This window comes from Temnothorax nylanderi, unplaced genomic scaffold (assembly GCF_030848795.1).
Source record: "Temnothorax nylanderi isolate EJ_2023f unplaced genomic scaffold, tnyl_v1.0 TNYL_tig0003_pilon, whole genome shotgun sequence".
NCBI classification, from domain to species: Eukaryota; Metazoa; Arthropoda; class Insecta; order Hymenoptera; family Formicidae; genus Temnothorax; species Temnothorax nylanderi.
Genome location: NW_027249065.1, coordinates 2,195,249 through 2,210,227, shown reverse-complemented (window position 1 = coordinate 2,210,227; position 14,979 = coordinate 2,195,249). Strand labels below are relative to the sequence as shown.

Here is a 14,979-nt window from a genome sequence, read left to right as displayed (position 1 = left end):
GTTATCAGCTTCGAGAGAGAGAATTTTACAGTCGCGTCATATGTACACACACACACACACACACACACACACACACACACACACACACACGGCGGATTTTATGTGACTGATCGCAACACAACAACGGATAACATATGCAGAAAGTTTCGGGCTTGTCGCCAACTTACGTTTACAATTAATTCAGAGGATTCGTGATATCCGATGTGGTGTAAAAGCGACATGAAGTACGAGCATGTTAGAGCTGAGCGTACTTCGCAAAACAGCACTTACACGCGACATCATAATTAAGGAGTAAGAATAGCCGTGTTTCACCGCGAGGAACATATTTCTTTACAAGCGGGTAAGTATCACGAGTTTTTTTGAATTTTAAATTAGCAATCAGAGATTACGATCCCGACAATCGTTTTTGCAACAAAACACAAACGAGACGCTCGTCACGATGTATAAAATGTTTCGCCCAGATACAAAATATTTTCCAGGAATAGCGGAGAAATTGAGCTCGCAGTCAGACGGCATAAAATGATTCTGCATCGCGTGAATTATTCAAGACAATATTCTCTGTAATGCGACGGAACGCATTTCCTGGGACGCGACGGAATTCAGGATTACTGCGAAGAACCGCAAAGAACCGTAAGTCTCTCATGAATCTCTTCGAGTGAGCACACGTCCTATGCTAACAATAAGTTCCGATTTTTCGACCTATCGACCATCATTATATAACGCACCCTACTGAATCGCTATTCAATCGCTAAATTTAACGACACATGTCATATTATAGACAAACGAATTCTCAAAATCGTGTTTTTAAAAAAATTCCTGTTTATAATCAAACGTCAAACTGTGCGCGTCCGATCATGTTTATCGGAACATTCTACGACCCTGAACTTACGATAAGCATCATTGAGTCTGCAAACAGCAACAAATCCTTCATCGATTCTTTTCAACGCAAAACATCGCGCGCGGACGTTACACTTTTCGTTGTACATTTTTATTATCCTTCGGTTTTAGAGTCGAGTGTAAAAGTCAGCGGACGAGATTCTTCGAGCAGAGAAAGATTCTCGGAGAGAAATGTGCTCTCGCACGTGGCAAATATCAAACTTATCTGGAGATGTTTGAACACAGCCCGCGGGAAGTTTGTGCGCGGATTCGCAAATCTGGTGAAATTCAAATACTACGTTTTGATTACCCATAAAGTTCTTCGCCCGTCATCACTCGCGTACCTCAAATCCGCGCGCGCGTAAAATTCGTCGCGGCCCCGGGTTCGAAATCGCTTTCAGCGGATGCAGTCAAGGATGGTTGCTGCCAATGTGGACAGAATCGAAAATTCGTACAAATCTCTGTTTTATCACGCCGCCGCGCGCCGTCTATGTATATTAGGTATAACGCACCGTGTAATTTTCTACGGAGCTTCAATTCGCGAATCTCTATTATACACTATTTTCCGAGAATGCGAGAGATTAATTACTCAAATCGAGGACCGTCTGTAAAGTATTATCTCGCTCTCGCAGGGTCTGTTATCACGGGATGAGAAATGCTAATAAATGCCACTCTCGGCGCCCAAATGGTGCTGGCAGTGGCTGTTCGCTCGGAGTAAACTATCGTTTCAAGGAAAGTTTGGTCAGGATCAGCGGGTGGCGCGGCGGGAGGCGACCCGTTCCGAATTTTCCTTTCGTTTCGTAATTTATGCCTCGGATAAGGCGCACTACGTCGCTTCACGGCAAAAAGGGATGACAGGCAGCGGTATTTTTAAAGCGCAACTCGGCTTAGAAATTCTCCCCGCTCGCGTCTTCTACCAAAAGCCTATATTAAAACTTTACGCCAGACCCGCGAAGACGAACGAGCGCGCGAGTTACTCATTACCCGCGATAAAGAAAAGCCTAGACTGTATCGCGCGCGCACGCCGTCATCATCAAACAAGAATATCTCGAAACTTTTCCGCGCGCCGCGCCGCACATTGTGAATGCTCGATTTCGTGCGCCGTTTCCACTACCGTTTAATTAAAAAGAGATTCGCGGCGGCGGCGGCGGGTCGTCGAAACACGAGAGGGAACACGTGGCTTTGGGGTTCCCGATACTCCCGCGGGATTACGGTTATACGCGACGCGACTTGGCAAGCGTGTCTGTCAAAACGCTTTTTTCCACTTTTGTCCCCACGGCCTGGCCACGGATTGCAATTGCCGCGCGACGGCAATACTTCCATACATTCCGCCACTTCATACTCGTCAGCTGCTCCCGCACTTTCATTGTATTGCCCGCGTTTCGATTATGTCCGTAGGCGGAAAGGTCTCGTATCGAAAAAAAATCTGTCGTGCAAGCTAGCATTTCATAACAGTAGACATTATACCCTCAGAAAAAGAGTTAGTATGTTCCGAGAGAATTTCTAGCATTAAATGTAACTGTCTAGATAAAATAACGGTTAATATTAAATTTCATAATTGGTAATTCATGACAGAATTTTGCATCAGATAAAACTCTTACTACATATCTATGTCAGGATTTTTGTGAAAAATATGAGTGAAATTTCAAGAAGCTCTATGTAATATCGCAAAAATTGATATTAGAAAAGTATTCCTGTGGGAAATGTCGAAAAATGTCATCCCGGATTATGTTAATATTAATATTTTAACACGTTGTTAACGTCACAATGCAAAGAAACGTGATAGGTGTAAAGATATGTTGGCATACCGACATCGAGCAAAGAATTCGGTTTGCCGCAAGTCACGTCACATCGCGTGCACTCCTTAATAGATCCATTGTACGCCCCCGCAGGATCACATCCCATGGAATTTTACTGCTCGCTATGACTCGTCGATATTTCGCGTCATCCTATATAGCATCGTACGATGGAGTTAAAGCAAATAGAAGGAAAATACGAGCTCTTACGATCATAAAATTAAAACGAAAAGATAACAACATTTAACAAATAAGAATGTTGGATCGATAACTATATATAAACAAAAATATTTGCGTTTATTTTATATATCTTTTTCATTAATTCGGATAAGAAATTGGTATTCTTCTCTGTGCTTTTATTTTGCGCAACTAAATTATCCTTTTCCACAAGAAGACGGGTAAAATATCCAATGAAAAATATTGCAACTGCAAAACTGCACTCTCTAAAATACAATCAGTGTATTATCACTGAAAACAGTGATAAGTCAATCACTGAATTATTTACAGTGGTATACTTATAACATATGTTTATCGGTGAATATTCACCGCTGTTCAGTAATAACTGATTGTACACTGTAGAGAGTATGTTGTACTTGCTCACACTTCACTCAAATATCTGACGGAAAGAGAAGAATCTTCGTCTTCTTAATTGATATGTGGCATGGAATGCTTAGAAAACAAAAGAAGAATGTCGTGCAGCACAAGCAAAGATTTCGATTGACTCGCGATCACGCATAATGTTACATAAACACATCATAACCTAACTTTATGAAGAAGCAAGATGGGAGTATGTTCACTAAAAATCAATAAATATTCACTGATTGCCGGTGACATATTGTTTTACTAATTCAATCAGCAATTTTTCACTGATTGATTTTAAGAGAGCAGTTTTTCAGATAAGTTATTTGTACCAATATTTTTTACAAAGATTTTACGTCATATCAGTCATATCAGTCATATCAGTCATATCAGTCATAAAATAAACTGCAATGCAAGCAAAATATTAAATAAACTACTTCAAAGTTACAGTACTTTTTCGAAGCGTACTGTTGAAAATAATATTGTAAATAATCATGTAATTGAAAATATCCAACAATGCATTACAATCATTTTCGTTGACGATACTTTTTGTTCTTTATTATATGTATTTGATGTCAAAATAATTGCGGCATTCATTATTAAAGATAGAAAAAAAATCTATTATTAAATATATTTTCCTTCTGACATTGATATCTAAATATCTAATAAACCGATATGAAAGGATTATCGGAAAATGTATAATTCTGTATCGAATAGGTAGTAATGAATGCCATGCGATCGATAGAAAAAAAAATGGATAACACAATGTGGCTTTATAATTCATAAAACATTTAAATCAAACGGCAAATCGTAGGAAAAGCAACGGACTCGCGCAACCGTCTAATTAATCGTCGTTATGAGAAAACTCCTTCGCATAAAAACGCTGAAAATTAATCGATTATGCGCTTTAATCGCGATATCGTTTTGAGAGATTGTGCCGACGTGCGAAATTCACGGCGGAGATTTTCTTAATCGGGAATTACTGGATAAGGCGTAACTAATAGTATGTCCGCGACAGGTTGTCGATAACGACGGCCACCAATGCTTAGCGAAGGACTTACCGTTAATTAGCAATCGGACCATCCTTCCGCGATGGTCTCTCGCGATAAAAATGCGCGGGCTCCTCCGTTCGCACAAAAACCATAAGACGAAACGCGCCGTGTCTCCGATACTAAACGGACCTCGTTGACCGACATTTAACGATTAACGGTGATCGTTACGATTTCAGCGAACCACGCTTGTTACAAGAAATGCCGATTACCGCATCGTGCGCGATATAATTTATTTGCTCGCCTATATCGTGGAAGAGAACACGCAGAATAGTCTTCCGGCCGGCGACAAAAGATAATTACAAGTTGACTGCACATGCCAATTATGAAACAACTCTGACCGCGAAGGTTAGCACAGTTCTGCAAATGATAGGGAAACAGCGGGAAATGCGAAGGAATCACGGCATAATTATAGATTTTAAGGGGGTAGTGTACGGGACCCGCCGCGAGCTTCCGCATCATAAATAATACAACTACTATCGTTGTTCGGCGTCATAAATGAGCCAAGCTTTTATGTTACACCGTAGTTGAGAATGGCCCTTGCGGTAATTACGGAGTTACAGGCCATTATAACGAAGGAAGGAAGAGGGGGTGGGAGAGCAGCACACAACGATGACGATAATAAATAATACCTACACACACAACAGCGAGCGCCGAGCGTCACCTTCGTACCCCCCCCCCTCCCCCCCCCCCCCCCCCGCAAAATTAGATATACATATTCCGCATTTGTACGGTATACTTTATGTTACGTAATTAAATCAAAAAATTCGAATAAAATTGAATTGCAGATATATTCGCGCAACGAATGTTGTTTCGTTAAGAGCGACAATCACATGCGAATAAGAATCAGGATGTTGTATGTACGAGGATATACTATCAATATTCTATTGTTTTTCGATGTATCTATTCAAATTCGCGTAGAAATTCGATTGCCACAGGGTCCATGCCGCAAGGGCCATTCTACGGTGCAATCTTCCATATCCGATAAGCATACGCGCACGAAAACGCGCTATTGAATGTTTGTGAAAAAGTTTTATTTACTGTGATGCGATCGCGGTAATCTAATAAAAGCATAACTCGGACTGTATGGAAGTACAATTTCAGATATTACGCGCAAACACGGCTGTTCACGGTAATAAACTGTAATGAACGCAATACGAAATTGCAATTGCGCCAAACGATGTGGATCGATATACTTAAATCCAACTCTCGTAAAAAAAACATCGAAATCAAATCTGTTATTAAGCCTGATGCGTTTCTCGATTATATTTATGTCAGCCATTTCGAAGATTAGTAATAGAATTAGAAAAAGAGACGCGAAAATAGGACCAGTTTTACAGTTATATGTATCTCTTAAAGATTGAATATTGAAATATTATATTTCAGTATTTGTAAAGAGCGCAGCGTGTTTCGCAAATTCATCGAAACATCCTGTGACCTCGATTTGCATCGCAGCTGCGAACCTGGGGGGGCAATGGATTGCGCGAATGAGTCATAAAGACGCACTGATCCTAATTAAACGATAATCCCGAACATAAAATACGCCCCGACCGAGGCAACGGACTTATACGTACAATAAATCGCGCGGCACGTTACTTCAAAGAAATTACCTTTAGAATTTCGCAAATTACAGTCGAGATAACGACATTATGACCACCCGTAGCTACAGTTACAACGGCCCGCTTTATAAGAGATGCATACACACGTACACACATAGCCAGATTTCAATTATTTTATCACCCAAATATTCACGATGATGAAGGCTACTGAGACAGAAATATGCGCGCCGTAAATTTGTCAATTACATAGACGAATTGCAATACACGTTGATGTCATTTTCACAACTATATCATTTCGTGCAGTTTTTACAAAAGAATCTCGCGACGCACAGTGTATATTATACAACTCTTGTTAAAGTATCATTTCGTTATGACAATTGTATCTCTAGAAAAAATGATTAAATTGTAACAATTGCCTCGAAAAAGTTATTTGCGCTCGTACTTTTCGTTTTAACGCGTGGAAACAAAGTATTCCTAACGCGCTCTAATTTCTTGAACGTTGATTGACCCAGAATTAGAAAAACTATCGAAGCTATCGAATGTCCCACGGCATTCCATTGCTCGAGTCGTTTGCACGGGTAACGTACCACCGATGAAGAACAGACGCTATTTGTCGCCGTTCTGGGATAACAGGTAGATTCGCGTATTTACGTAGAATCTCAGTAAATTTGTGTGTGTGTGGCACTCAGCAGATACATTTACAATATAACACATCCAAATGCCAATAGAAATTCAAGGATTTCGGAGCTACCTCGAGCGTAACTTGATTATATGTTTCAAAATATGCGAGTGCCACGTGTAGAACTCGGAAAGTAACGTAGGAGCTTACAATAATCAAATTCCTGAGAAATATTTGATAACACAATAACGCAAATCATATTAAATGCGGAATAAACTATATATATAGCTGTAACGGAATACGATAAGAACTTTCAATCTGCGTATTTTACTCCGAATGGCTCGGAGTTTAAACAATTTGACCTAGACATAACAAAATAATGTCAAGATAAAAATACTTTCCTAGAAAAAAAAGCAGAAGAATTAACGATAGCAGAAGAAATAACAGAAAGATAAAGCCATATCGATTGATAGGTCATTAAGACTAAATGCGTTAATAATAAACTAATAATCAACATGAATAAAATCGTAGGAATTTGAAGATTATATGTTATCGCTTCGCGAAAAGTAGACATATAACGCGACCTATGGATAAAAAAAACTCGACTCAAGGTTCATCTATTTCGATCGCAAGTCATTACTTCACGGTGCATTGTCTCACGAAGCAATCTTCTTTGAGAACAGCTCGCGATCGTTCACAGAGCTACCTCAATCGATCCGTTTCGCGTATTTGATTTTCAGCTTCCGCCATCATATTACCCGATTATCATTTCTTCGTCCCTGCACTTTGCACCCCAATATCTCGGTTGTCGCTTTTGCGGAACATTCCCGCCCGGAGTTAACCAAGCTTCCCTCGCGGAGTCATGGCATTGCGCATCCTGTCTATTTCTCTATGTGCGCCAGAAGGATGAGGGCGTCTAATCGTCCTCGAGAAATTCAATTTCGACGATGCCGATGGCCAGCCTAACTCCGAAAGACGCATTGGTATCCAGGTCAAAGACCTAACCTACCGCAGCCCTCTCTCGCGTACTTCGCTTCGACCAAAACTGCCAGGCCACGGCGACGACGATCGATATACTCGCGTTCCGAGAAGCTCTCCTTCCGCGCGAGTTCAAGAATCTCAAAACTTTCACATCGATTTTCCTCGATCGCGATAACGTGTCAGGCAGTCGTCACGATCCTGACCCAGGGTATACGACACCTTCGTGCAGCTGCGGATTAATTGCGCTCCGTGGTAAATCGTGCTCGTCGCAATCGGCTATGTCACACTTGGAGGGATATCGACCTTACAATACGCGGAACACTGAAAAATTATATTCGCACGCAACTTAGTTACGACAAGTTGTAACTTAAAATCAAGTCATAACTTCTTCATATTAACGGGAAACGTTTTCATTATTACTTCGAAGCTTGAAATAAAAGTGGAATTTCGCGCAAAAAGTAACAGAGTTTTAAGATAAATGATATTTTCTATACACAGCGTTCCAAGTCTTTTTAGCCAGTTCTTCCACTCAAATTCCTAATTAAAGAACTTTGAGAACTTAATCATATTTTTATTTCAAATTCATTTATCTTTAGCTGATTTGCTTCTGTTACAGCCGTGATTCTGATGTTACGAATATTTAATTCCCGCAGCGGAGCATCGTAAAATCGAATGCTCTATATATTCTCAAAGATTATAGTCGCGACAGACGTCTAGCAAGTCGCCATAATGACCCTTGATAACATCAAGGGTGAAAATAATTTCGCTCCGGCTGTCCGAGGTGGATGCATATCGACGTGCGTTTGACGTCGTGGATTAGACGCCTTACGTGAAGTGCGAACTCGGCCGGCTTATTTACGCGCCGGGGCGCTAACTGCTGAGTATACGAAACGTCTTTTGCATTTTCAATGAAGTTGTCGGGTGCAACGCCTACGGAACACCGACGGCCAAGTGAGAACAACGACAGCGGGACAAATTATTCTAACGCACGCCACGTCCGTGCTTTAGACGTGCGATATAGTCGCGAAAATTGCAGAGACGACGATACACGCAATCAATATAAACGCGCCCGAATTACACACATCTAACGACGACGGTCGAAAATTTAATGCGGCGATATTTATCTTTTTCGTCATTCTCTCACTCCCGCGCGGTTGGCAAACTCTCGTTACCGAAATACAACATTTATTTCACCGCGCGGGATTGCGGCTAATTGCGAAATTAGTTTCGGATTTTCATACACCAGCACTACCGTTATCCAGTTTGTTTCGACGACCCAAAAGCCCAATTCATGACAAAATAAATTTATTCCGTGGCCGAATCCACGCCACGGCAGGTACATATTCCGCTCGTCTAATTTCTGTCACTGACGAATTCCATTAACCGCTTTGAAACATTTAGAACGACCGAATTCTCGGACAAGGGATCTTCCGGACGGAAAATCGATACCGCTGATTTCCATGGACGATATAGGGAGTGCACCCTCATCCTCGGATCGTGATCGACTTCGGTTTCCGTGCCGTCGTGCTCTTAACCAGCCAACGGGACAGCGGTTACGCGACAGTAAATTCTTGCGTGGTTCGAGAATACGTAATTGGCCAATACACGAAGGGACAAGGTGGAAAAGGGAGTACGAGAGAGAGAAAAAAGGAGGCGGGAGGGGGGAGAGAGAGAAAGATAGATAAGAAAGAGAGAGAGAGAGAGAGAGAGAGAAATATGGATGGCGAGCTTTCCGACAAGGCGGTAATGTTGGACCGTAGCAAATGTAGCCGTTAATTGCAATTCCCATTTACACGAAAGTCGGACGTACGGATATGGCGCGTGTATGTAGGGAGCGTGTAACGCGTTCACGCGACTACCATGTGAGGATGCTAGTACACGTTAGCGGCGGCGCACGTGTTACGGGTGTACGTACTTATATATACGTAGGTACGCCACATACCTTAGGTTTAATTCGCAGGGCGCGGTACCACTATCTCTTCCGTGCCACGACCTTTCTTCCACGCACGATTCATTTATCCCGTTCCCGCTGCCGCTGCCGCTGCCGTTGCCGAATACCATAGGCGTTACATTCGTTTGCGGGGCGCGCGATATTCCGTCCCGTAAGTGTTCATTAGGGCTGACGGTATTTCGCAGAAACGTTAATGCGGCGACGGCGACGGCGACGGCGACGGCGATAGTAGATTTATACGAAGCCGGAAGGATGTTAGGTCCCGATGATGGTAGCTAGCATAGCGTGGCCGGGCGCGGTTTCCGCGTGCGTCCCGACGGTTTGACACGCATTAATTAATGGTCCCACGCTATCTGGGTTACGCGTTGATTCATAATTAATCTATACGACGATAACGTAACATTTAATATTCGCATACGTCGCCGGTGCAGCCGCGCGGATGAAAAATGTGTATCGCATCGGTGAACGCGTCGCGCGTAGCGTCATTATGATACCCGTACCGAAAATCATCATCAATCTGTATCGTCGGTCGCACACTTTCTACCCTGTCGAACACGATGACGTTCTACACGCCCCCGATCAATCAGTAATGTCGGCAATCACGCGCGACGCTAAGTTAATACCGCTTGCCGTTGCCGTTACCAGCATCATGATACACGATATTTCGCACCGTCTTCCCACGTCGTAAGAATAGCGCCTCGCCGGCTAGCTCCGCGTACCATCGGCAAGGAGATACAAATTGAAAAATGTGAACTCGACTCTCGGCTGCCGAGCTTGAGAACGCAGCTCGGAACGCGCGGCGGGCGCGGCGTCTTCTTCTTCTTCCACGAAGTAACATCCACTTTTACTCTGGCTCTCCTTTATGCGTTCCGCTACCTGGGCAAACCAGGAGGAAGCGAAATAGGACATTGTAAAATTCTCCGAACGACCTTTGCACCGATTGCGGGATTTAAACGACTACCGCTCTGCCACGAGGACCTGCCGACTCTCTTCCGAGACGCGTTCTCCAAGTCGTATATTTCTCATTAACGAGTTAACGACACGCAAAACATCGAGAGAGCTCTCCTTCTCACTCCGCGTGCTTTTCCAGTCGATATTAATTCCCGGATATCTCCTCAAAACGATATATGCCGAGAGGTACTTTCGCGCTTACACCGAACGTGTTAATGAAAACTAAATGTGTCTATTACCTCCTCTGCTTCCGTAGTACGGAATTAATTCAGAGATAATACAATCTTATTGTACTCACGCTCCTCAAAAACTTACGAGTTTATACGGCTTGTAGAAATTCAATATGTTACGAGGATATGAGCAAAATTACACAAAAAATAATGAAGACAAATTAGTGGGTTTAAACATACAGCAACGCGTGTAAATACGATATATAATGATATAAAGTTTATAAATGATATCCATGGCAGATTGATGAGACAGATTAATGGTTAAATACGACAATGTGTAAATACATTAATGACATAAAGTATATATGAATATCATCCCTGGCAGATTGATAGAACAACGGGATACCGGTGTCACAGTTCGTTATTCCAACAGCTCGAATTAATCCATAAAGTCGAGACGATTCGCCGGGGAGAATAAATGCGCCGTATATAATTCTTTTATTTTTCGCCAACGAGATATTCGCGAATTTTCATTATCATTAAAACCGCACGTACGTTAAGAATTCAGACCATATATTTCCGCGTATTTGCGTTAGCGTGGAAAGTCCATCGCGAACGTTAATTAACGTTTTCACAATTTCCCATGCTATGAGTTTGCACCGGTCAACCCGGAAAGCCTTGCACAATCGAACTTTTGTAACGAGGCTTTCGATTTTCTACTAACGTTGCTTTGTCGGTTGCGGGCCAGGTCCAATTTTTTTTCATTTCCATTTGTTTGCAACTTTACACGTATTATTACCCGCATACACAATTTCAAATATGCACAATGTTGATGCACACCCCTTCGCTATGCGGCGAAAACGATCGATATAACATTTATAGCCTATGCAGCGACCGGGAGTCAATGGCAGCATTTATCCGCGAGACTATATTTACGAGCGGCGATCGAAAGGTTGAAGTAATTTTGATGTCACGTCTCGCGCGCGGCGCGGCGTTGAATAGCAGAGACACTGTGTTTACCGGAAGTCTCTAGGTATAGTCTCTCGGCAAGTTCTTGCGCGTAGCCGCTATTTTCCTCGCACTAAAAATAAGTTATTTTCCTTCTCCGTATCGATACTTATTTTTACGCGACCATATTTTTACATTCTTAGTATTATATAAGTTTAATAAAGATCGTGCGAACGACCTAAGACCTCTCCTAGTTTATCGAAGCAAACATTCAACAACAACCGTGTACCGAAATCCTCGAACTAGATAGGTCGGACGTGTACTCACCATAAAGTCCCCCCGCTGTGGCAGCCTTGAAGACAACCCATATGAGATAAGCATAGATTATCCGGCCGCCCTTCCACGCATCCATGATGCCTATGGCTTTTATCGATGCCCCTTTCAGAACCACTTCGACCCTAATCTAACTCAATTGACGTTGATTAGAACCGCTCACGCACTCCCTCGACTCACGTACACCTCCTCTCTCCTTCTCTTCCCCCCTCGTCCTGCCCACGGATCGTTTCAGGTGCCTAAATAGTGTCGCCGTACCGACGAATTCGTACGGACTTCCGATAGTCGAGTCCGATCCGAAACGAGTATCCCACGCCGCACATATCTCCCTCTCGGCCGAATCGTCGTCTCTCTCTCTCTCTCTCCCTCTCTGTTATTCGAGGATCAGATCCTCCGTCCGTGCGAACAGCGGACCGGTCCACAGCAGCGCGAATTTTTACGGTACCGTGACAGGGCGCGATACCGCGTATATACAGGAAGTTTCGTTACACTTACGGATCGGACGTGTAACGACAAGCGTCGGGGGCACGAGATCGCGGGCACGCGATCTACCACTCGTGTTATACGTATATATTCGCGCACTGCTTGAGAGAATGAGAATGAGCAGGCGCGCGCGATATAAACGAAACCCGACGAGGGAGGAGTTACGAACAAGCGCGATATAACGGAGCCGACACTTTTCACATTCACTAGGTTTGTGTGCGTCGTGTTACGGGCGCACGGATACACCTAAGCGCACGATTGTACTTTAATCTCATTTTATTTAATTAATTTCAACCATTTGTTTTAAGCGTTCGTGGATTTTTATAGATTCGTTTCTTCCTATATTAAATTTTTTTTAGCCTCGAGTCTACGAGCTTGCTTACATCCGTGAACTCCGATCTTACGGAAGTAAGAGCGCTCGTTTCTTTTGATCGATTCGCGAGCTAAACCAGATCGTCGGGATGTACACTGATACGGGAACGGGCAATATCCGCGATATCGCGCGGAATCCGTAACCTAATACGGCGATCAGAGATTGGATGTGCGCCATTGACGATACGCTGCCGCGACCGTTCGTGCGACGCACGGATCGCTTCAATTATTATAAATGAATCGCGGGAGCGAGATGCAACCGTTTTGCGCGGCGGGCTCTTTTTGGGATCTCTCAACCACGTCGTTCCGCCTCGCGTAATCGCGCGGTGGAATCAGCCCTCTGTGAAGAAGATTCCTCGGTATCGTTCAACGGAGCGGAACTAACGGCCGAACTTTCGCCGACGTTACGTCCGAAAGCATCACTCATAGGTAGAATCTTGCGCGGTCTTCCACGATGCACTTTGAAAATCCCCGCGAACTAACACTGCCAATTTTCCGGGCAAGCTGGCCCCGAAGTCTCGTTCAACTTCAGAAAACCAAACACAAGGAACTTTTCTTCCACCACTCGCAAAAATTCCCAAAATTTGCGCGCCAGAGACAGTCCAGCGTTCCCTCGAAACGTTCACGACATCTTGTTGGAAACGTTCCGTTCCTTTTCTCGTCGCTTTCTCCTCGCTCGAATCACAGAACTCACCGAGTCTCGCAGGTATCTCCCAACCCCCTCAAAATTTCATTTCTCGCTTTGTTCAGGGCTAAAAAGCGAGCGATTTGAAGTCGCCGTTGACCTCTCCCGGAAATCAATGCCAAAACCCTTGATCCGACGTCGACCTTCTTCTACATGACTGCCGAATCTCGATATTCCTGTGCCTCAAAGCAATCTTTCATGCTGTCTAACCATTTTAAAAAAAATTTCGCCGAAGTCACGCCGGAGTCCCTCCGCGTCGAGCGTTTCTCGTTCTTTTGTGTCAATCTATAGATTCAGCGAAACATTTACGCATCGATCGTCCATGCACTTGGGTACACGTCCATCGTAATCGCGCCAGAGAGACCACTGACTGATCACAAGTAAATCGGCCTTTGTTCTCTTCTTTGCGTTCCTCAGAAACGGATGGTGCCACCAGCTCGCGGCGCGTTAACATCCAAAGTTCAATCGCGGGCGAGCGTCGATACCTCGCGATACCGTGCGATCGCGGTATTTTAAACACACGTGATGCGAAGTCACGACGGATTACAGGCGTGTCGCGTGTATCACTGTAAAAGTAAAGCCGAGACTAGTCGATACGGAAAGTGGACTCGCGAGTTTGACTATACGGATAAGAAGAGAACGAATGCAGGACGCTCTAAGGAGTAGGAAGAAGAAGATGTGAAGGAAAGAGAGAGGAAAAGAGAAGAGGAGAAAAGAGACGAACGGGACGGAACGCGCAAGGCGGGAGACTGTGGGGTACACACATCCCCACGGCTGGTCGTCGAACCGGTTTCCTTCTAGAGATCGCAACCGGCCAATTGGAAATACCACTGACAACGAGTCCGTCGACCAGCCGTTTTACGATCTCGCCGATCGCCGCGGCCGGAGATCCAGATAAAACACGACCGCCGCGTCGCGCTGAACCGAGTCGAGTCGAGCCGAGCTGGATACGGTCCGACGGGCGTCGTTCGCAGGGAGCCTGCTGCCGGCAGAATCGCTAATGTGCCGGCGAGAGCAAGGATTTCCACGATGAATCGAGAACGAGTACACGCCGAGTTGACGTCAAGAATGTTACAGATTCCTTTGCCGCCTGAGCTTGTTAGACCAGAACTCCGTGGATTTTAATAGATTAGCTAGAGGGATATATATATATACGAGTTGCTCTTTAGTTCAGAAAGAAACTGCGATGTAGTTCGCTTTTTATTCAACTACCGTTATACCGCGTAATTATTAATAAATTGTGAAAAAGCTCGGAAGTATATCACACAAAGTGGGAAGGATCTTATACAAAATGCAACAGTTCTCTCTCGGATTCTTTACGCTTTCAGAATGCAATAATCAAATTCTGCTCGCTGGTCCGCCGAAACTGCCACTCACGCCGGCTGCGCGATTTTTCAACATTCGACACGATCCAGAACTCGCGCGCGGATTTCGCGCGCATTTATTTTTACTTCCACTCCGACGAGCACATGCAATACGCGCGGGCATGCAGAAATATTGTGTTGCGTCGGACTGCGATTAACGGCTGCTACGTAAGCAGTAATACGTGTATTATTGATGCGGCAAGTATCGTCGATTGATTAATAAACATGGCTTTGCAGGGAAAACGATTATTAATTTATAACCC

General features: G+C 44.0%; 1 protein-coding gene across 6 annotated transcripts in view; it reads right to left on the bottom strand.

The window, feature by feature from the left end:
- LOC139771745 (putative receptor-type tyrosine-protein phosphatase mosPTP-1) overlaps positions 1-14,979 on the bottom strand; it is a 266,144-nt gene that overhangs the window by 240,679 nt on the left and 10,486 nt on the right. For 5 of the 6 annotated variants that reach the window (XM_071704740.1, XM_071704785.1, XM_071704768.1 and 2 more), the window contains exon 2: positions 11,807-13,918. The exons of the other annotated variant lie outside the window; for it this stretch is intronic. In XM_071704740.1, the coding sequence (XP_071560841.1) occupies positions 11,807-11,891 (85 nt within the window). In that variant the 5' untranslated portion in view covers positions 11,892-13,918. The remainder of the gene's footprint in view (positions 1-11,806; positions 13,919-14,979) is intronic. 6 annotated transcript variants of the gene reach the window in all.